Source organism: Stigmatopora argus, chromosome 7 (genome assembly GCF_051989625.1).
Source record: "Stigmatopora argus isolate UIUO_Sarg chromosome 7, RoL_Sarg_1.0, whole genome shotgun sequence".
Taxonomy (NCBI): domain Eukaryota; kingdom Metazoa; phylum Chordata; class Actinopteri; order Syngnathiformes; family Syngnathidae; genus Stigmatopora; species Stigmatopora argus.
This window is the reverse complement of record NC_135393.1, coordinates 8,247,625-8,270,871: the sequence shown is the minus strand read 5'-3', so window position 1 is coordinate 8,270,871 and position 23,247 is coordinate 8,247,625. Positions and strand designations below refer to the sequence as shown.

Here is a 23,247-nt window from a genome sequence, read left to right as displayed (position 1 = left end):
TTTTTCCCATATACTATAATTGTATTTAAAATGGGGGCTGCAAAAATATTGTCCTGCAGGCCACAGTTGGCTCTTACCCCCCCTAAGTTTGAAACCCCTGCCCATTTATGAAAAACCTAATTCTTGCATGTAAGTGTTAATGCAGGATCAAATTCAAGGCCGCACGTTTAGAGATTAGCATAGCAACTGCGTCAATTGATTATTTAAAACTGAGTGGAACTGAATGATCAGAACTGAGACAAAATATAGCGTCACCAGCAAGACTAGCGTCTGCTGTCAAAAAACGACACCACCACCACTTCCACTGTCATGTTTAGTGCAACACTTACTGTTGAAATGGATTTTGCTCTGGTATGCTAACACATTTTTGAAAAACAGTATCCCAACCCTACCTGAAAGAACCCCAATATTCCATGTTTGTGTGTTGCACGCCATGACATTGTGTTTCTTTGTCTTTTTATGGCTGCCTTCGTCGTCTTCTCCTTCATTCCTCTCACATTCCTTGCCAGGACCGACCGCCAATCATTGAGCCCTTTACCCCCCCAGACCTCACCCCTGAGTGCCCTGTCCGATCCCCATCTGTCAACAGGTACAGAATCGCATGCCATAATGCGTTATACAAAATGCCGTCAGGAACATTTATTGGTTACTTCTTTTGATACGCTAGCACAAGCTAACGTTATTAAGTGTATCCAATGATGTCACCTAATAAATCATCTGCAGCATTTTTTACGTATTACTATTTTATCCACAATTGTTCCATTTTATCTCCAGTAAACAGAGAAAAGGTCCTCTGTCTCTCCAAGACTTTAGGCTGATAGCCGTGTTGGGACGAGGCCATTTTGGGAAGGTACCCTTAATTGACTAGACCCTCAACTGACCTTATCCCAGCCACTTTTTCAATGACATTGTGCATATCTCTGTCCAGGTACTGTTGACTGAGTTCAAGAAGACAGGCACAATGTTCGCCATTAAGGCACTGAAGAAAGGTGACATTATAGCACGTGATGAGGTGGAAAGGTGTGTATTTCACTGTATCCTCACATTTTACAGTTTACATAGTAATTATAACACTCAAGAGAAGGAATAATTTGTATCCAGGCTGTTAATGGTCATAATTCCATAATACCGTGATACCTCTACTTACACAGTTAATTTGTTGAATAATTCGTATCCAGGCTGTTAATGGTCATAATTCCATAATACAGTGATACCTCTACTTACAAAGTTAATTTGTTGAAGCATTCGTAAATAGATTCCACTGTATATCCCTTTACTCTTTCTAACATATCTCCTCCCATCTCTGCCTTTTTTACTCTAATCTTGATCAAGTCTGATGTGCGAGAAGCGCATCTTCGAGACGGTCAACATGTCGCACCACCCCTTCCTGGTCAACCTATTTGCCTGCTTCCAGACGCAAGAGCATGTGTGTTTTGTCATGGAGTACACGGCGGGAGGCGATCTGATGATGCACATCCACACCGACGTCTTCACCGAATCACGGGCTGTGTATGTCTTGAAATTTTGTCATGAAAGCATTATGACTATTTTTTTGTTGTCGTGTTAGTGGGTGTTTGATGCGAGTTAAGGATTTCATGATCTCCTTGAGATCCATGTTACAAATTCTGTTTTGTCAAATTTCAGGTTTTATGCTGCTTGTGTCGTTCTTGGACTACAATTTTTGCATGAGCACAAGATTGTGTACAGGTGAATAGAACCCACAAAAACACAATAATTGCAGATTGAAATTGTAGGTATTTACAGGTGGACTGTTAATGGTCTAACTGTGGCTTATGAAAGTAACAAAGCCTTTTTTTGGAATGTATTTTAACTCATTCCCTGCCTGAGATGACACTAGACATTCAATCCATTTGGACTTGGGAGAGTTGGCAGCGATTATTTGCTATTTGCGTCTCTCTCATACGGATTAGTCACCTAAGGGCAGGGATCAGTTAATATTGGCACTCATACTGATGCTTAGAAAGCCAAGTATTTTAAAGATTTTATTTGCTGTCAATTTTTTGAGAATCTGAGATTGACCACAGATGTTCTGTTGTAGAGATTTGAAGCTGGACAATCTCCTTCTGGACACCGACGGCTACGTGAAGATCGCCGACTTTGGATTATGTAAAGAAGGTGCATGTTGATTGGTTTCTGACAAATAGGTAGCCACGTTGACTGTAGGCCATATGATCCTCAATTTGGTCTTATCACCTAGGAATGGGTTACGGGGACCGCACCAGCACTTTTTGTGGGACGCCAGAGTTTTTGGCTCCCGAGGTCCTGACGGATACATCCTACACTAGAGCAGTAGATTGGTGGGGACTTGGAGTCCTCATATATGAGATGTTAGTAGGAGAGGTAAGAACGACACACAATCATATAATACTAAATCACGTCACCACATATGAACGTGTTTCCGTCTTTGTTTGTCTGTAGTCTCCTTTCCCAGGGGATGACGAAGAAGAAGTGTTTGACAGCATTGTAAATGACGAAGTCCGCTACCCGCGCTTCCTTTCTACCGAAGCCATTGGTATCATGAGACGGGTAAGTATTCGCCAAACGTACACCGCCCAGTGACAAGCCTGCACGTTTCTGACATATATGTCCTGTCTGTTGCGTGTGAACACGAGCAGCTGCTAAGGCGGAACCCAGAGAGGCGATTAGGCTCTGGTGAGAAGGATGCCGAAGAGGTGAAGAAGCAGCCATTCTTCAGGGTAAGAAACCTCACTTCTATTTGAACTCCTACTAGTGGGAAACAGGGTTGGTTGTCACAATTTGATCTCTTTCATGAATGTCTTCCCATCACATCCAATTAAGTTTGAGTTTGATTTATTTAATAAAGGGACAATACATGTTAATGAACATATGCATGTAGATATGTAAGATGATAGCTGAAGGATCATTTCCATCTTTAATCCCTTGTGCATTTAACCAAAATACATGGGCATGGTTAGAAATCTGTTTTTCCGTTTATTTGTTAGAACATAGACTGGGAGGCACTGCTCCAGAGGAAAGTGACGCCTCCCTTCGTACCCTCCATTGGTGACCGGGAAGATGTCAGCAACTTCGACGAGGAGTTCACCACTGAGCCGCCGGCCCTGACGCCTCCTCGAGAGCCCCGCGTTCTCACGCACAAGGACCAGGACAGTTTCCTGGACTTTGACTACGTCTCAGACGTCTGCTAGTGAAGCGGGGATGTCGTTGCGTTACAGCCCCCCCCCCCCCCCGCCCTTTTCCACAGGATGATTGTTCCGTTAAAACACTGTGAATGAAAGTGGATGACACTGAAGTTACGGTCATTTTCCCACGTCTGTGAGCTTTTAGGGGCACAGGCTGAAGGAAATTGGGTAAATTATTAGCGGGACAAATTACGCAAGATTCGACTTGCTGCCTCTCATTTACGATGCCTTACATTTGTACTCATATCAAACCACGGACCAGTAAATTTCTTATGTTGTCTAGTCTTTGTATAGTACAGGAATAGTGACGAGATGAGCTGCAAACGTATTTGCCACTGTTTTTATTTTTTTTTAAGAATAGAGAAAATATGACCTGTCAAAAGCGTGAATCCACTAATGAGTAATCCTCACATTAAGCTACGACAGGGATTTTTCCACAGGGTAAACAACCACTGTCCAGACGTCAATGCTGTCAACGTCTTCTATTTATGCTGTATGAATTTTCATTGGTGACTTTCTTCACAGCAGCATATGGTGCACATGGACTTTTGACAGTTGCAATAATCCCAATACAATGCCCTAAAACAGGTTTTTAATTGGATTCACTTGGGAAATGATATTTGCAATAAAATGCCAAGCAAAGTAGAAGTGGCACAAATATCTGCACACCATCTCTGTTGGTGTCATTAAAAATATATGTGAACTCTTACTAATGCCTTATCTACTCTTTGGTCCTTTTTTTGCTTGAGTAGCCTGGGGAATTTCAACAGGCAATACAGTGGCTGTCTCTCTGTGACTCATGTTGAACATAGGGTGGCCATTTTCACAACACCACAACTGAGGACACTGTTCCATTTCCTAAGAAAGGAAATATTGCAACATCCAATTCCCGCGTACTCCTAACAATTTAATTTTCTAAATATCAGTGGAATCATACGGTGATTTGAAGATATGTTGCTCATGAGAAGGCAATTTATGAAATGCAGAAAACTATATTACAGTATTTTTTTTTTAAAAAGGACAAAAGTCCTGCACCAACATTAACTGCCAGGTCTATCCACCCGCTCAAATGTATTTTCTATGAGTTCTTGTCTGAATCGGGCGACCAGTACCAAGCACTACCTGTCAGTCTTCATGGTTTTCCTGACCAAACAGCAATACCTCTCTTCACCAGGATACTAAAGTTTCAGTTGATTACATTTCTATCTGGATATCTGGCTGTGTATTTTTGTTGTCTATCTGTCCACAAGCCAGTCTCTTTGTGCAACGTCTACGTTTGTTAATCCGTACTTTGGCACGTGCTTGAGTTTTTGTGACTTAATGTACAACCTAATGTATGCTTCTGTTATTTTTTTATTTTCTTGTTGTGGTTAGTGCGTCGGCCGCACAGTGGAGGACCTGGGTTCAAATCCAGGTCGGTACACCTGTGTGGAGTTGCATTTATTGTGCAGTTATTCCCCTGGGGCTGTGTGGGTTTTCTCCGGGTACTCTGGTTTCCTCCCACGCTCCAAAGACATGCATAGTAGGCTGATTAGGCACAAAATTGCTGCTAGGTATGAGTGTGAGTGTGAATAGTTGTTTATCTCCTCGTGCCCTGCGATTGGCTGGCCACCATGTCAGGGTGTCCCCCGCCTCTGGCCCAAAGTCAGCTGGGATAGGCTCCAGCACCCCCCACGACCCTAGTGATGATAAAGCGGTTCAGAAAATAAGATTTGTGCCCTTCTACTTCTTATTTCTGCAACTGTCACAAATACCTACCTGTTTTTTTAAACTAAAGTGGTACCTGTCTGGCTTCATGTCCATCTATCAGTACAACAGTTCCTGTGTGCTTTTGATTGTCAATCATTTTGCATATCCTCAGTATAACAAAATCTGTCAACTTTCATTGATCTCCGCCTCCCCGCATACCTTTCCATATGTGGTTGTCTTTTCTACCTGAATGTTGTCAACATGTTTGTCTGCTGACCTGCCTGCGCTTGCTCCAGTCCGCCAAAGAGGGCAGTGTGGAGCTCTGCTCCATGGGGAGCTCCATTTTTCAAGATGTCGTCGCTGGAACAGAGGCTGTCGCGAATCGAGGAGAAATTAAAGCAGGAAAACGAAGAGGCTCGGCGGAGTATGGACCTCAAGATCGACGTGAGTCCCCATAGATCCCACGCAAGACCAAGTGAGTGTCCACCACGATGTGTCCGTCAATGGTCGCGATAAACTATGTCGGGAGAAAAAGCGAAAGAGTCGGAGGGTGGGAGTGAAGGAGATCGGCTGTTATGCTCCTCCTTAGCAGCTATGTTAGTTAGCTAAATAAACAAACAAACAACGACGTAGCTATTACGTTTTGTTGTTTCACTTTAACATGTTTGTTAAATGTTATGAGCCCAAGTGTGTGTAAATTAAGGTTTTTTTTCTTCCTATGCCCTGCTGTCAAGGAGTATGAAGCGCTCAGTCACCTCCAGAATATGTTGGGCTAATGTGCTGTCAAATATGCTGAGCTAACGTGCTAAGAGACAGCGACAGGCCCATTGTAAAGCACCAAAGGATTATATTTTGTGGCCTTTTTTGTATGTCATTCGTAGTTTGCCCTTAGTGTAGCGGTTCGACATTGTTTTCAGTGTCTTATGGTAATTTAGCCTGCCGCAAAATCTCATTTTACTGCCAGGCTTCACCCTGAGAAGACGGCGGCTAGCACATATTAGCTCATCAAATAAAGCACCGTCGCGTTTTCATAAAACAAATAATTGCATCCAACATAACTTTATTTTGCATTACGATAAATAGGCCTGCTTAACAAAACTATAACGTAAACGATTGTTTAAGATACTGGTTGTATTTTAAACATAACATCCTTCTGCGGTCAGTCAGTGGTTTCCATTTTTTCTTGCTTATAAAGTGAAACTGCAAAGCTCTCCTGATTTAAAATTCATATTTACTACTTCCGAACGATTCCAAACCCTTTTAAAGCACACGTGTATTTGTGTCAGATTTTCGCTGTCCTCGTGAATTGAAGGATCCTCCAAATCGTCTGGTATATATGGTTGTTTAGTTTTTTAAATACTAGTAGAATTTTGAGAGAAATACAAATGTTCTATCGGTGACTGAAATTTCCATATTCATAAACGCAGCAATTGACGATGCTTAGGAAGCCGGGCTGTTCATTTAAACTACGAGGAATGGCTGTAAATTCACATCTTATGGTGCAATTTACTGCACTATATGTCCAATTCATGTGGACTGGTGGGAAAGTACTGGTTAGCAAACCTGGTAAACATGTATACATCGGACACATTTTCTTATTTACTGAACATAAAAGCTTGCATTTTGCCCCCAAAAAAGTTTGTCAAATTAATGAAAAGAAAACATGGAAATGCAACCTTTAAATCGTTCTTACGCTTGACCAGCAAGCATGTGTTACCATTTAATCCCTTAAACTCAAGAAAAGAAATCATCTTGTTTTATTAAAGGAAAATAGAAAGCATTTCATTTTACTGCTGGGTAATAGTAGAGGACATCTTAGCCTTTGTTAGACATTTTTTAATGTCAGTACTATTTCAGCCAATCAAATGTATCCCCTTGTCACATATTGACTACTCTGCTACAAACTTTAATGGAGTCAGATAGTAAAACAAGCTTTTTCTGAGTCTCAGGCAGAGAACAAAGACCGAGACATATTTCAGAGGTACAGAAACTATGTTGTGGGACTATTTTCTTAGCTACTTTTGACCTGTTTCAAGTATATCAGCATGTATGCCATTTACACGTGTGGTGCGATTACCGTCGCATTTGCCACACAATGGCTGCACTGCACCCTCACACGCTAACATGTTTTGTTAGAACAGGACTTTTTCCTTCATCATAGTTTTCAGAATTTTGTTATTTAGCATTTTTAGATTCTATGAGCAACCATCTTTCACATGATTGTCATCATTTATACTGGTCTTTTTCTGTAAGGTGGCAATTTAAAAAAAAATAGGCCAACTACAAAGCAAAAAACCAACAAGGTTAGCATTGTGTTACAAAAAAAAAAGCATGTTACAAGGTAACGAGCCTTTTTCCTCCAAGAATATGTTGCATTATGCCACAGGTAAGCAGACTCTTTGTGAATGCTGCCGTTTGATGACAAAATAGTTTGATCTTGAACTTGCAACAATAAACAGGTTTAATGTCTACCTTGATTGGTTCTGACTGCGAGCCAATTGGGACAGAAAAACACTCACTCTTAACTCACCCCACACTACCTCCATATCAGTCAGAATACATTTTTCAAGCATCTGAATCTTTGCTAACTTTGATTGGAATATGGGTATAGGCCATTTAGCCAAATTAATTCTTATGAATCCATGGACTTCATCTGCCTCCAAGTGCTGTTGGGTTTTTAATACAAAATTACCGATATATTCTATCTTAATTGAAAACATCAAATTGTCATTCGTCTCCATGAATCATCACAGCTTTGTTGTAATGTTTATTTTTGTGTGTTTGTTTTATATATATAAAGATAAGAGTGTACGTGTAGTATGAGAGCGGAATCTGTGGGTGTCTTTCTGCGTGGTAATGTTGTAGTAGTTGCAGTGCAGTAATGTGCGTGTGTGTGTTGTATTTTCTTTCCTCCGTCTAGTTATCGTGATCCAGCTCAGTCCTGCTCCAGCTCCTTCCCAACGTGCAGGTATCATTCAATCCATCGCTCTATCTGCCAACGCACTACAACCTCCCAGCTCTCTTGTACCCTCTCACAAGGCCAACCCCATCATCTACTTACCTACCACCCATTCCCCTTTTTATTCTCTTTCACATTGTCTCATCACCATATCTCAACAGGTCTCCTTTCCTCACTCAACCTGTTATTTTTTATCAGTCTAATTCCTGTCAGGAAAGGCCTTATATTTATACCACGACTTACATTTAGGTTTAAGTCCTGAGTCGCAGGTAAATATTTACTTTACTTTTTATACTGACTGTCAGCCCTCACAATCAAAATAAATTGAACGTCTTGTGCCGTCAATGACACTGAAAGATGAGCATTCTTAGCTAATCCTTCCAGTTTAAATAAATTGGATGTCTATTGTTGCAATGGACTGCAATTTTAGTGTTATTGGGGCCTTAAGCGGAGTGTAACTGTATAAATTGTTTTTTGTCAACACAACAGTGTATTAATTTATAATTATTTTTTCATAGAAAATAAATAACTATTCATTAATAATTATAATTTAGACCTGGGCTCCACACACTGTATGTGGGCATAACATTTTGGGTAATCTAGACTATAATTGTTTACCAAATGTTAATATTATGGCTTACATGACCCAAAATGTAAAGCTTTTTATGGGTTTTTTTTTATTAAATGACCCAAAATAATCACTTGTCTTATAATGGGTTGAAACATGACATTATAAAATATTGATGGTGCATAAAATGTCCAAATATAAATTGATTCGGATATATTTCTACTTAACTGCTGTGTGTTAGATCACCTTTTACAACTACAAATTTCCCCCATTCTTTTATGCACAAAGGTAAAAAAAAAATCGCATCTGTTAATTTCCTACCATTTTTAATTGGTACCATCCTAGTTGACTTTTGGGCATAGGTGGACTACATCCTAAAAATGTTACCAATCGAGGGCACAATGGTATGACTTATGAGGTTCCTTTGTACAACATTGAATTTTAGGCACACATTGTGCATTATTATACCGGCAACTCATGTAGGAGATATATTTCTTTTGGGATTTATGAATCATCTCCTTCTGAGGCAGTTCCTTGACAGGTATTCTGTTTATATTTGACACATCCCCCTCAAATCACACCTTCCTTCATCTTTCCATTTCTTCTCTGTCCTGTCTGAGCGTCAGCGAGTGGCAGGGTTGCGTTTGTGTCTTCGTGTGCGTGTGCGTGTGTGTGCCACGCAGTTGTCCGATGATTAACCACAAGTTATCCCGGAGGCGGACAACCGCACAGTGCATGTGGCTTTTGCACGTCGCATTTTAGATATTTTTGGCGGGTGGTAGTGTTTGTTTGTTTTTGACACAGTCTCTAATCCAGCATCCCCGCAGTGCGGTGAACACTCGTCTTCTTCTCTCATGTTTGTTTTCTCCCGGGACTGGAAAAAAATAACTAACTTCCAGCTGTGCTATGGCCGTTGTTCCTCCACACCTGGAGGGGGCGGCACCTGCAACCTTATGCCTGTGTTTGCCTCTTCGTCTTTTGGCTCCATGTGCCCGTGTGTGTCCACAAATCTGGAGCTGGCCAAACTGTGGCGATGCAATCTTACTAACCCTTTTCCTCCTCACTAAGTGGTTTTCCCTCGACAGGCTCTGGAATACAAGTAACCGAGACATTCTTGGGCATGGATGCGACCATTCCCAGCAAACCTATTGTTTTTACAGCTATACAATAACACTCAGTTGCTCCAGTGACATGTGGTGGGGTTCATCATTGGCGAAGCACTGGCTACAGAAATGTCAGATGCAAAAATATAACCCAAAATAGGCAATCAGCCTACTATATTCCTTAATTGAAACAATTTTGGTTTCAAATGTTTGAGATGTGTCAATAAATTGCACACTTCTCAATAATATGATAGCAAGAAAAACAATATATTTGTGATGTCTGGGGCTCTGTGAAGCTCAACATAACTACCATATGCTGGTTATGGCACCTCAGATACCAGATTTCTCTGTACACACGAATCACATGTATCAATTCAGTATCGGTACATGTCCCAAGTTTGTGTATCCAATCCAGACACCGTTATACGAGCTGAAGCGAGAACCAAACTTAACTCATTGGGTCCCATTGATGGCGATTTACATTCGATCCATTTAACTGGGAAGAACTGGCAGCAAATTAACTAATGCTATTTACTGCCGGTTTAAATTGATTGGATTTCTCATAGTAACAAACTAATTTAAATTCACAGCAGGGTGAAAAGAGCCACAAGATTTGATGGTTCTAAGTGTGAATGGCACTGAACGATTTAATAATTTTTAATGACCTGTTGAACTTTAATATAAACTGAGGAACCCCAGGATTAATCATTTGACGGGGTGTTAGATTAGATTAGAATTTTAGTTCATCCCGTATTCGGGAAATTTCCTTGGAAAGGAAGACGTGGAACTGTATAATAGTTCCTCACATCATGACGATAATAGATGTACAAATAAAAGGGCTATTCCAACCAAAATTGTACCTTTAATTTTCTGGGCCAAACTTAATCACTGTAATCATCTGAAACGTAATAGCGATCTTGAGTCTCAATCGGTCTGGTAGTTTTGACATAATTTCATATCAAAAGTGTGCCTCTAGAGCCGCCTCGTGGTGTCGAGGTTCACTCGCCTGACTTTGGTGCGGGCAGGCGCGAGCTCAATTCCCACTGGTGGCGGTATGATTGGGAGTGCAGACGGTCGTTTGTGTCTCTGTGTGCCCTGCGATTGGCTGGCGACCAGTCTAGGGTGTAGTCTGCCTTTCGCCCGAAGACAGCTGGGTTAGGCTCCAGCAACCCCCTCAACCCTTTCGAGGATGGGCGGTATGGAAGCTGAAAGGGTGCCTCCTCCCTCCACTACAAAAATATCTGGACCAAAGTGCAACATCACACGAGCTGTTTACAGTGTTACAAGGCCACACTTCATTATTATTCTAATCACGAGTCCAGCCATCCATCCCGTTGGCCTTTTTCCCCCAGGGGTGTTTTAATATAATAGTGTACCATTTGGTTCAGTAAATTCAGGTATCTCAGGCTAAGTAACAGAGAAGAGGGTAGCAAAATCAGTTTTTCTGACTGCGGCTGCTAGCTATAACATACTGTTGCTAGTGCTGGTATGTACTGATATTTCAAGAGTAAATATCTTAAATCAAGGTTCAAGGTTCTCAAACTTGCAACCCAGGGACCAATTTAGTTCAATGGGACAGTATTGTGCGGACCACTACTCAACATCTTAATTATTTGTGCAGCATTGCCCTTGACCTAAAAAAACAACAACAATATACAATTTTTGTGTCATTTAGCAACATTCAATAATGACGTAAAATAGATTTTTTAGTCTGATCAGAATTCAGACAAGAGAAGTAAAGTGTGTTTTTACACAGTGTATGTGAAGCAATGTTAATTTGATCCAAGACTCGCTTGAATCGGATGGAACTGTAACAGGCAATGTACTATCAGAAGATATTATTGTTCGAAGAATCAAAACTGATTGATAATGAAATTGGTGATTTACAACCCTACTACAAATAGAATAGAACCCTCTCACATGTTTTTTTTTTAGAAACTCCTGGCCACGGTTTCAGAAAATAGGGTAATCATTTCTCTGGGTATGGTGAAAGCTTCACCATGTTGTTTGACAAGCAGACTTCTCGTATAAAAATAATTTTACTACTGCCTGCCCCTAACTGATCGTTCCCTCTCTCGGCACCAGCCCTCCAGCTGCCCCTGGCCAACGACGCAGGAAGCCGCTCATCATCTTCAGAAAGCTCACCTCAGCACCACCCTTGCCGCCCTAAAAACATACTCAACCTCCCCACCCCACAGTACGGCCTACAGAAGAGCCTAGAGAAGTATGCGTGGACGCAGACTCATATTCATAACCTCACACAATGCACCAATGCTTTTCTGACCTTAACTACATTAATGCTTTCAGGGACAATGGTCACTACAGTGGACTTGTTTAAAATTTGTCATTAGCTTAACTCATATTGGCTGCTTATGTTAATTTTTTTTCCTTTCATGACAATTTTGGGAATATTTTTTTATTAGTTTGATATATATTTTCTTTTTCATTTTAACAGTTTTAATTGAATACTATTTACATGATTCCCTTTTCCATGCTTTACTTCCTTTTATATGAATTTATTTTATTTTTGTTATCCATTGCAATGTGTGGACAACCCTGATATAACAATTGGTTGTCAAACTGGGGTTGCAAAATATTGTCCCGTGGGCCACAGATTTAAAACCCCTGTCCTCTAAAAAACACCTTATAATTCATGAATGAAAGCGTAAAAATGAATTGTATTTATATTTTTGTGTTTGTCCCCACAGTGCCGAAATTGACCAGAAATTGCAAGAGATCATGAAACAAACGGGTTATCTCAAAATTGACGGACAGGTGAGTTCTTGACAAAACAAATTGACAAAACAAGTAGTGATAATGTTCATTTGTTACAACTTTCACAGAGGTATCCAGCTGAGGTGACAGATTTATTTAATGAGGGGGAGATTGGCAGCGGGACGTGTGGGCAGGTGTTTAAAGTGCGATTCCAGAAGACTGGTCATGTCATTGCTGTCAAAGTAAGTTGTTCTGAATTTCCTTTATGTTGGTCTAGTAATGAATGTGTAATTTTAAGACGTAAGTGTCTGTCCATGTCCTTAGCAAATGCGGCGGACAGGAAACAAGGATGAGAACAAGCGGATCCTCATGGACCTCGATGTGGTGCTGAAAAGTCACGACTGCCCTTATATCATCCAATGCTACGGTGCCATAGTTACCAATGTGGGTGTTCTCGAAATTGGTTAAAACAGAATCTTTTCATTCAAGTTTAGTTTTAATTGGTATATAATTTATTTCTTTGAATTCAGTTTTTGGATTGAAATGTTTCGTTTTTTTAATTAGCACTTTTCTTGAAGTTACTGGTTTTAGTTGAGATTTTCTTCGTTTTCCGAAGTTTTTCAAGAATTGGGTAATTTCCCAGGTGCAGGATTAAGTTGGGGCACACATTTTTAAAAATCATTTTTAGCGAGGAACCTTCTTAACACAGGGGAGTTAAAAAAATGTAAAAGACAAAAAACTGAGATGGAACCTATCCTACGCGTGTCTGCAACATATATAACATTGGTTTAAAAAAAAATCACATTTGGTAATGCATCGATAGCAACCACAAAGCATATGTATCCCTCGATCCATTTCAATTAGCAAACATTATGTAATTTTTAAGACCAGGTTGGAGCACTCGTGTGCTTGACTTAGGAATTTCCAGTCTATTTTCCAACAATGAAACAAATATCATTATGGTGTCCCCTAACATATTAATATTTAGATAACATTTTGTATGCACTCACTATTACAGACAGATGTATTTATTGCCATGGAGCTGATGGGGACATGTGCTGAGAAGCTGAAGAAGAGAGTCCAAGGCCCCATCCCTGAACAAATCTTAGGAAAGATGACTGTTGCAGTAAGTAAATCAATGAAGTCCGGTGACAATGATGACTTAAATAATTCAGTTTAAAAACTAAAATATCAAAGAGATAAGTTTTGCAGAGATCAGTTTTTCCACATGGACTAGGCAGAAATGTTTGGTCACAAAAAGTATCATAAACATTGATTCATCTGAGCACTGCTAGTTACAACGTATAGTTAGCACCCACAGGTGATCAAGAAGAGGTAAAACCACTGGTAAACTTTCAATCATTGTTATGAACGATAAAAAATGAAATAAATCCATAATTAGCAAAAATATGTTAATAAGTATTTTTTTTATCTTAAGTAGCTACACCTCATGCCTATATTCATAAAAAGGCTTTGTTTGTTTAAATGTTGTGCTTTAATTATTACTGTGTTCCACCTCTAGATAGTGAAAGCCTTACTGTATCTGAAAGAGAAACACGGTGTCATCCACCGAGACGTTAAACCCTCCAACATTCTACTGGATGCAAAAGGTCAGATCAAACTATGTGACTTTGGTATCAGTGGACGCCTCGTTGACTCCAAAGCAAGGACTCGCAGCGCTGGCTGTGCGGCGTACATGGCGGTGAGTGACAACAAATCATCTTATACAGATGTAAATATTTCTTATCAGATAGTAAAGGTGTCATAAATATTTGATTAATTAACAAATAAAACTCTTAAAACTCACCAAAATATATTTAATCGATAAAACATATTTAGAATAGTGTCATTAATTTGGTTTGATCCCTGCAGCCTGAGAGAATAGACCCTCCCGATCCCACCAAACCTGACTACGATATCCGAGCCGATGTGTGGAGCCTTGGCATCTCTCTGGTAAGATTCTTATGTACAGATATAATTTTTAAAAATAATAATTGTAAGGTCTATGAAGACCTGAAAAAAATGTATGGTTGTCTTTGCTTGTACTGATGTGTGTGTATATATATTATATGTATAGAGATGTTTATGATCTACGTATCTATGTACGTAAGTCCAAATATTAAAATCATGCACTTCATTGTGAAATGAAATGAAATGCTGCAGACTCAATGACTGTCACTGTCACCTGGTGTGCACTAGGTGGAGCTGGCCACAGGACAGTTTCCCTACAAGAACTGCAATACAGACTTTGAGGTTCTGACCAAAGTGCTGCAGGAAGACCCGCCTCTGCTGCCACTCAGCATGGGATTTTCCCTTGATTTCCAGTCCTTCGTCAAAGATTGGTAAGCTAAACACACATAATCAACACTATTATACTTTATCTAGAATATTCACAGGAACTCCCTTTTCTCTCCACAGCCTAACTAAGGATCACAGAAAAAGGCCAAAATACCACCAATTGCTGGTAAGTTATCAAAGTATTTAAAAAAAAAAAAAGCTCATCCACATTGGATATCTGCAAATGCACATTATATAATAAAAATAAGCATGTTATAAATGGTGTAACCCTTCAAATGCTAGATTGTCATTCACAGTCGTACCTCTAGTTACGAAATTAATTGGTTCCAAAACTTGATTCTGAACTTTTTGTTGTTGTTGTTGTTGTTGTTATTGTAAGTAGAGCATTACTTTATATGTCAATTGTCCAATTTGCCCACCCCTGAACTAAACCCTTTAAAATTGAAGTGTCCCAATTTTGTATGAAAGATAAGAAAACAAAAATGAGAGGAAATGATGAGAAAATTATTGATTTATTTATTTTAAAAAAGATAACAAGCATGCAAAACTAACCCTAACCCCCTATTCATGCAGGTCAGGAGGAAGCTGAAATTAGCACACGAACACATGCACATAAAGAACATCAAAATGCCAGTGGGCTAATGTGGCTAATTAACGCTCGACGCACATGATTGGTTATATTGTTAGTGTACAACTGAAGATTAAGCCCTCAAAATGTACCAAGTTGGCCCTGATAGATGGGTGCACCTCTAATTTCCAATCACTTGAATGCGGAAAGATGACATTTACAAAAACCTGTTTTGAGTTCCGAGCATGGTCGTGGTCAATGAATCTAAGTGCCGAACTGTACCTAAAATGTTTTAAATCCAGCCTTAGCAATCTTCTTTGTGTCCGTTTATTCCAGGTACACCGCTTCATCCGACGTTACGAGGTGCTTGAGGTGGACGTGGCTGGTTGGTTCCAGGCAGTGATGGATTGCACCGAGTCACCTCGTAGCAGTCAGTGTTTCAGTCATCAGCACCAGCTCCACGCCTCGCTCTTTAGCAGGTAGCCCGCAGAGAGCCCCTCGCCCGCCAATAGCTCAACAGTCTTCTCAAATGTAGTCACTCCTCAGCCGAAAGAAGCTAAGCCCAGCCTTAGACTCTGTGCACCGGTGAAGCCCTCGGAGAGCGGGATGATGATAACCACAGATTTTTTTTGGGGGGGTGGCGAATATGATGAAGGGAGGAAATGATGGATGGATAGCATGGTCAATCTGGACAGGCAGACATGGAAAACGGGTGTGCGCTGTAGTTAGTTCGTGAGATTCGTGCGCAATTAGTAGTCGATAATATTGTCACTTTTTTGTAGCTGCTTAGGCATTGGGTGTCATAAAGCCCACTGTCGCGTGCACATCTGTTGACGATATTCAGATATGAACACATTGTCACGAGCCATCTCAATTAATTAGATTTTTTTTCATGTAATGTGCTCCCATTGACTGTGGACGGTTGTCGCAGTCAATGGTAGCAAATGAATTAATCAATTTTAATTTTTATACGTTTAAGTATGTGGTATTAGAATACTATAACTCAATCTAGATGAATTTTAATAATGTAATAAGAATGAGAATTAATAGCAATCTAAGTCTCAATTTTTGAGTTATATACTGAAATATGAACTTCTAAATTAATAATAATTATATAATATATTAACTTTTCTACAATTTTAAATTTATTGACATGTACCTGTAACACACGCAGAAATTTTTTTAACACTTTCAAGTGAATGCGCTACAATCTATATTTTAGTTACGGAAGGCAATTAGGTGGGGAAATTCAGAAAAAAATTAACTATATTCTAACCTTTTTGTTATTGTTATTGATTACTGCGTGAGCTGGGAGGCGGTGGAAAGAAACTGCTAGAATGGAAATGATAGGGAGGTTGCAGTGTTACTTTTTCTACGTGGAGACTTGGAAGGGCACGAGTTAAACTTGTACAAAGAAATTGAAATGGGAGTGTTTGGATGTTATCAAGTGTGGCGCACCTGTCTTCTTTACTTGGTTGTCTACTACCTCAACCTCTCTGTCTGCCTCCACTTTCAGTGTTTTTTTTAAACCAAAGGTGATCGCAGTTGCTAGGTGGAGACCAAGCGATTCAAGTAGCGTCCTGTTGAAATGACAGTCAATTATTGCCATAAATTATAATTTTCAAACAAAGAGAGGTTTCGTTGCAGAAGTTTTTAGGCCGAACAAAATACAAAATTTAAAAACGTGTGATCATGTCTTGAACTGCGTTATGGGCTCAAGATGATAATTAGCCGGGCAAAACAATCATTTTAAGATTGTGAATACGCCGCAAGGCAGTGATTTATTGTGATAGTGAGTCGACAAATTTTGTTTACACATAAACATGAATTGTTTCAAGAATGTCACATTACCACACTTCAGGGCATGTCTGAAAGGGGCTCTTCTTTGGTCTATGTAAACACCTTTTATCTATTGTATCTGAAAAGGGACACACTACTAGTGATTAAGCAAACATTACATATGTTCATATGATAAAACTATCAACTCACCACTTTACATAGTGCTGTAATTACCCATTATCTTATGAATGCAAAAACACATAGTTTAAAAAAAGAAAATAGAATACTCGTGGCATAATTTAATGCTTGCTGTTAGATATTACATTCAAAACTATTTAATTCAAAGATAAATATTGCCGTAGCCATCATTTATATCATGCCCAAATGCTAATATTTAGTAATAGTTTAAGAATTTTGTTTTAATTTAGATTTTTAAAATTAGTTTTCATCTAACCTCAAAATTGGTTTGTAACTGACTTTAATGTGACGCCTTAAAAAGCGGTTTTATCAAGACTTTATTCAAAAACTTATTATTTTAGCTTAAAGAGCATAAACTTGAATGTTAATTTTCTGCAATTAGGTTGTTGAGGATTGTTAGGTTAGGATAGGAAAGACTTGACTGACTAGGCACCAAAGCAAATCACTGACAGAGACACGTGATGAGTGGTACTGAATGAGCGAGGTAAAAGCTAAGTGTCAAAAAGGGAAAGTGTGAGACGTGATAGGTGAAGATGGCAGTAAAGATGTGTGGAAAGATAAGGTCATGAAGAAAGTCTAGGTAAAGTTTGAGGCAAAGTAAAGTTTAGTATGTGTCAAGAGTGAAAAGTGACAGCCGCCATTGTACAAAGCTTTCATAGCTAGTTGAACATTTGTGTTCCGTTGAAACTATTTATTTAATGCTGCTACTATTTTTATTATTTAATTGTGTTGATTGCTTTAGACGCTGCGTCACGTTTTTTTCCCCAAAGTTCCAAATACTTTTGCCAAATACGTGAACTCCAATGCAAAGTCCACACGTGTTTTTTTTTACCAAATACCGACCAGAAGAGCACGTTGTGAGAAAGGCGAAAAGCACTAACACGTGACACAATTTAACCCCTTCACACCTCACATAATTCGTACAACTAATGAAAGTCATTACACCATAGGCGGGTTATCTGTCTGTCTGTCCAGATGCTTTAGGAGGTCATGCCCATCCACTGAAAGTTTGACAACTCCACACCAAAGGTTGTCCACAACCCAACAAATACATTGTTATTGTAATACTGTTGTTATTGATTGCCATCGGCGATGATATATATGAAATCTCCGTTTTTGAAAGGCTAAATGTACAGAGGGAGACTGGCGCACGCTGACATACGACAGAGGCCGAGCAGTCCAAAAATGAGTCGTTAATGGAGTTTTGTAAGTTTGCATTTCAATTTGACGTCACTGGATGTCAGAAATTTCACTCGCTCTGAGTGACGCCCGATTCGGGTGACTATTCATTCAGAAATGTGAATGTGAAATATCATGTCAACTGAAAAAGCCTAATCTGCCCATCCCGATTATTTTTCAATCAGATACAACAGCATGCACCTTTAATATTCCAGTCCCTTATGTTTTATTGGTAAACATTGAACATTACCTGTAAAACCAGACATTTTTCTCATCTCATCTCATTTTCACTAGGGTTGTCGGGGGTGCTGGAGCCTATCAGCGGACTTCGGGCCATATGCGGGGGACACCCTGAATTGGTAGCCGGCCAGTCGCAGGGCACAAGGAGACAAACAACCATTCATGCTCACACTCATATCTTGGGGGCAATTTAGAGTGTCCAATCAGCCTACCATGAATATCTTTGCAATGTGGGAGGAAACCGTAGTACCCGGAGAAAACCCACGCAAGCCTGGTGAGAACATGCAAACTCCACACAGGTGGACCGACCTAGATTTGAACCCAGGTCCCCCTCTGTGAGGCCGCCGCACTAACCAGTCAGCCGGCGGGCCGCCCCTTCAGACATTTTTTAACTGCAAAAAATACTGAAAAGCTAAATTTCTTTACAAACTACTGCATTCTAATTTTCTTTACCAAAAATTAAAATGCAGCAGTATTTTGCTTGACAACTGGGATCTCCAAACGTGTCCTCAAGAGGCGCTGTTGATCCTGGTTTTTGTTTAAACTTTAAACTTCTCCAGATTACCCCTTTTAAGAAGATAAAAAAGACAATTGACACAGAAAAATCAAACCAAGTTTAAAATAAATGTTTAACAAAAGTAAATATTCATAAGTCCCCGCCCCATTTGTGCTGTCATCCCCTAAAAACAAAGTAAAACCTTGACAGAGAAACAAACTCCAACGGAATAATATATTAAATAACTTAGCTAGATTACCTTTTACGCAAAAAAACAACACACTAAAACTGGAATTAATTATATTTTGCAACATCCGCTATAATCAATTCATAAATTTGAATTATCGCCCGGCCTATTAAATACCACCATTCCAAAACAGCATTTTATGTTTACTCAAGTGATCTTCATCAACGGCAGGCAACCTATGAATTAACTAGCAATGAAGGATAATCTGAAATAAAAAACATAACAAAATCCAGATTTAACCACTTTGAAAATGCACCGCTTGTTTAACTCATTCCATACCATTGACGTCCAATCCGTTTGAAATGGGGGTCATTTTGGTCTGCCCGGCCATAAGTCTGTTTTAGCATTTTGAAAACATTGCCTTTACTTTAAAGCCACAGTTTACATCCACAATGTTCACCTGTACAAATTCAGGTGCTATGGAATCCATTCAAAGATAATGCTGAATCTGTGTTGCCCCCCCTCACCCTCACCCCAATCTCACTCCCATTGCAATTCCTCACGTGGATCCAGTCTCCCACTGTTTAACCTTCTTTTGTTTAGAAGATGATGCTCTATATGCCACTTGGATTGTAGAACAGGGGTGTGGGCCCGGTATGGACCCATCGGATTTAGTATGGCTGGTGGAGAACTTTGTCGAATGGAGGTTAAAATAAAAAAGCCCCCCACCCCTGCTGTAGAGACACCAAATATTTAAAGCGGTCCCACCCAGGCTTGATGTGTATATTAGTTTGCAGGCTTTGTATATAAACAGTGAAGCTATCTGCTAGCGCCTACCTGAGCTGTGCCTTGGCGTCCAGCAGCGGATTTGTCTCCCCCCCCCCATAGACACCCACCCCCCCATGTATTTGTTTGTTTGAAATCCCATCTGTAAGTAAACCAAATATCATTGTCACTATGCAGTCATGCAAAATTGTGTGGGCTTGGTCTTAGCGGTACGTTATAAAGACTCCCACCGTCGTAGTGTGACACAACCAGTTTCAGTTAGCTGATACTTATTTATGGATTGTATCGGGAGGGACGGATTTTCTTAGCTTGTTTCTTGATTCTTTCTTTTCAGGGGTGAGGGGGACTATAGCAATGCTGTTAAGCAGGGGTGAAGAACCAAAAACACTACAGGCCATATACAGCAGGGAAATTCAGATTAAATCCCCTTTGCTCCCACAGAAATGCCCTGTTTTTAAGTTAACCTCCTAAGACTTTTGCAAGGCATGCATTTTTATTTTCTCTTGATATTTCGGCTAATTTGAACCTGATGAGTGTAAAAACAAACAAAAAATATCTTTTTAAATGATGTAGTTTCTGATATGTCCACATCATAAGTGGACGGACGCCATGCCCTTGTAGTCCAAAATTTATCATTGTAGTCTTTGACTTTGTGATCAGGTCATAGGAGGTTAATATTGATTGAAAAAGAAAAATAAGATGTCTAATTTAACACCAAAGCACATTTAAGATGTGCATTTTTTTCTCTTTAAATACATGTTTGATAGGTTTTGTTGCTGGGTAAGAAAACAATTAGTGCAACGTCAGAATACTATGTTATTGGCAGTAATCTATAATCACATTGAATTAAAAGACATGTAATATGCGCAGCCTAGCAAATTGCGAGTAGTTACAAAGTCGTGTTTTGTTTATTTCTTTGTCAGCGAACTTAAAAATTAACAGATTTAATATTTTAATTTGACCCACAAACCCTGATGACATTTTGCCTAAGTGTAAAAAAAAAAAAGGTTCTTCGCTCCCCTGTTGTAATGTCTCTTAAGTCCATGTCGTTGTCAGAGCTGTTTCCTTTTGTTTGGTTTTTAGAGGGTTGCACATGACTTGTTTTTTGTTGCCAGGAATGTTGAATTCTTTTTGATAAGCTCTTGTGTCAAGCTCACAATTCCACTTCATCGTCACACCACACGCAGTGTTTGTTAGAAAGCTCTCTTCCTTTATTTGATTCTTTTCACTTAGCTGTACACAAGTCTACCAAAAGTCTGTATTGATGATTTATTATTATAATTATTTTAATTGTGTGTCTTTTTACGATCATTGTATTTGATGATTTATACGATGTACGCTTTTAAGGTTATTTTGAGTTTTTATGATGGATATTATTCAGGGCAAAGATGACACCAAATTGAACAAATAGATTAGTATAAATAGAGTGGATCCTCCAAAGTTAAAGATTTTAAACAACACAGAAATGAAATTTATTTCAGCATTGGAGAGGACTCAGCACACTGAGCAATAATTATTCGACATTATTTGTAATTTTGCTTTAATGTAGTTCCATGATACAGTGCTTCACTTCGTTTGAATACTTTTATGACCATTACGAATGTAAAAATGTTACATAGAGTAACCTGTACAGTTGATAAAAGATGTTATAATATTTCACTTTTGTTAATTTCCCATGAGGGAAGTTGTTTAAAATTTGGAACATCTTAAAAGTCACATAGGAGCGATTCAAATAGAGCGTTAGTTTATGTCCACCTGCTTCTCGCTGCCCCTTCAGCTATTATTATTATTATTATTGCATGTTGTTGTGTATGATCAGAAATCTCGATCACTTTTCACAATTGGAGTTATAAATTGTGTGATGTTGCTTTAGTTTTCTCTCTTTCAGAAAATACCCTTGCCCTGCTTTTAACTTGAGTGTTTTTTTGTTTTTTTTAATCTGTTTTCATGATTATTTTTATATTCTTTCTGATTTGTTTCATGCTGTAGTAAGTGAACCTATTGGTCAAAATACAAGAGCTTTTCTTTTATTTTCTAAAGGCTGTCGTGACTGATGTTGCACTTGTCATTTATTTTTATTAGGATTATTTGGGGGGTTTGTGTCTCGTGTTGCAGACTGACCCGCTCTTATTTTTGTAAGAGTCACAACTGTTTTTTTGTCTTATTTATGTGACGCAGTAAGAACTTCATTCAACGGTGTATTTTCTTCACTGATTATATATATATTTATTATTTTTCTTGATTGTTGTTTGTGTGTGTGTGTTTTTTTAAACACAAGACTTGATATAGAATTATTTTAATGTACCCAAATGCAAACACACCGCCAGGACATTTAGCTTTACTGGTGTAAACTCCGTTTTATTTAATTTATTTTTTCACTTCTATACTTTGTTCCCAAAATACAGAGATATGTTCACTAAGTTTGGAATTTTGGCTAATTCTTATGAATCAGCGATTTCCTGCTGATGCTGAATTTTGAAATTCATTTTGTTGTTTCTGTAGCTTGACTAGCATATTTTTGCTATAAAGACAAGAGAACCAACATATTGTTGGCGCCATCATTCTTATTTTTTTTTTGGGGGGGGGGCATCACAGAGACGTATGTTTCAGAACTCACAGCTTTACTGCACCGTTTGTTTTATTTTGTTGCTGTAAATCCTGTTCCACACAACCCATGGTCTCATTGAAAAAAAAACGAATAAATGCCATTATATTGTGAATACCTCAGGATTCTTTTGATGAGAAAAAACAACAATAAAACACCCAAAAATCTAAATAAAAAATCATAAAAAGCTCATGTTGTAGTCTTTATTTAAATGATATTGTGAATCTTTTTTCCTCAAATTGTCATAATAGTAGTAATAGTAGTAGAGGTAGTAGTAGTACCTAACTTCTTTAATATTTTCAGAAATATTGATTGTACACTACATATTGATGCCTTCTTTAAATGATTGCCTGGTATTTTTTCTCCAAAACTTTCAAAACAGAATGTGTACTTGTACTGGCCCTGTGGAAAAATATATTTGGGAGTTTGTTTGTTTTTAAAAATGTGTGTAAAATGATCCTTTATACAACAAAAGCCACTTTTCTCCTTTATTGTTACTTTCCATTTATGACATGACTGCAGATGTATTTTATTCTTAGACATTAGATGACATTATACAGCTTTTCATACTTTTCACCGATCACTGCTGCATTCACGTGCTATTGTGATGCAAAGCAGGAAGTCGTACGACAGGTCGCGCAACAAGACTGTTGCCCTGCGGCCGCATGAAATGACCCAACAGGATGACAGCTGAC

General features: G+C 39.0%; 2 protein-coding genes across 6 annotated transcripts in view; both read left to right on the top strand.

The window, feature by feature from the left end:
* Positions 1-3,891, top strand: part of pkn1a (protein kinase N1a) — a 39,605-nt gene extending 35,714 nt beyond the window's left edge. For all 4 annotated transcript variants that reach the window (XM_077604838.1, XM_077604841.1, XM_077604840.1 and 1 more), the window contains 10 exons: positions 510-589; positions 775-850; positions 929-1,020; positions 1,333-1,509; positions 1,645-1,707; positions 2,060-2,136; positions 2,219-2,361; positions 2,440-2,547; positions 2,637-2,717; positions 2,985-3,891. In XM_077604838.1, coding sequence (XP_077460964.1) covers positions 510-589; positions 775-850; positions 929-1,020; positions 1,333-1,509; positions 1,645-1,707; positions 2,060-2,136; positions 2,219-2,361; positions 2,440-2,547; positions 2,637-2,717; positions 2,985-3,188 — 1,101 coding nt within the window. In that variant the 3' untranslated portion in view covers positions 3,189-3,891. The remainder of the gene's footprint in view (positions 1-509; positions 590-774; positions 851-928; positions 1,021-1,332; positions 1,510-1,644; positions 1,708-2,059; positions 2,137-2,218; positions 2,362-2,439; positions 2,548-2,636; positions 2,718-2,984) is intronic.
* A 1,223-nt stretch (positions 3,892-5,114) lies between these two features.
* map2k7 (mitogen-activated protein kinase kinase 7) lies at positions 5,115-22,667 on the top strand. 2 transcript variants are annotated; one of them, XM_077605088.1, is made up of 12 exons: positions 5,115-5,346; positions 7,792-7,839; positions 11,587-11,725; positions 12,210-12,276; positions 12,345-12,458; positions 12,541-12,660; positions 13,235-13,342; positions 13,739-13,918; positions 14,089-14,169; positions 14,416-14,558; positions 14,635-14,680; positions 15,419-22,667. In XM_077605088.1, the coding sequence occupies exons 1-12, from the start codon at positions 5,223-5,225 to the stop codon at positions 15,563-15,565; spliced, it is 1,317 nt and encodes a 438-aa protein (XP_077461214.1). In that variant the 5' UTR covers positions 5,115-5,222; the 3' UTR covers positions 15,566-22,667. The 2 variants fall into 2 exon arrangements, with proteins under 2 accessions (XP_077461214.1, XP_077461215.1); XM_077605089.1 differs by lacking the exon at positions 7,792-7,839.
* Positions 22,668-23,247: the final 580 nt, after the last annotated feature.

Excerpts from the sequence above, each read along its gene's own strand:
- map2k7 (XM_077605088.1), top strand. The coding sequence starts at position 5,223 with ATGTCGTCGCTGGAACAGAGGCTGTCGCGAATCGAGGAGAAATTAAAG. Across the intron at positions 11,726-12,209 it reads CTACAGAAGAGCCTAGAGAA|TGCCGAAATTGACCAGAAAT; the intron begins GTATGCGTGGAC and ends TTGTCCCCACAG. Across the intron at positions 12,459-12,540 it reads GTCATGTCATTGCTGTCAAA|CAAATGCGGCGGACAGGAAA; the intron begins GTAAGTTGTTCT and ends CCATGTCCTTAG.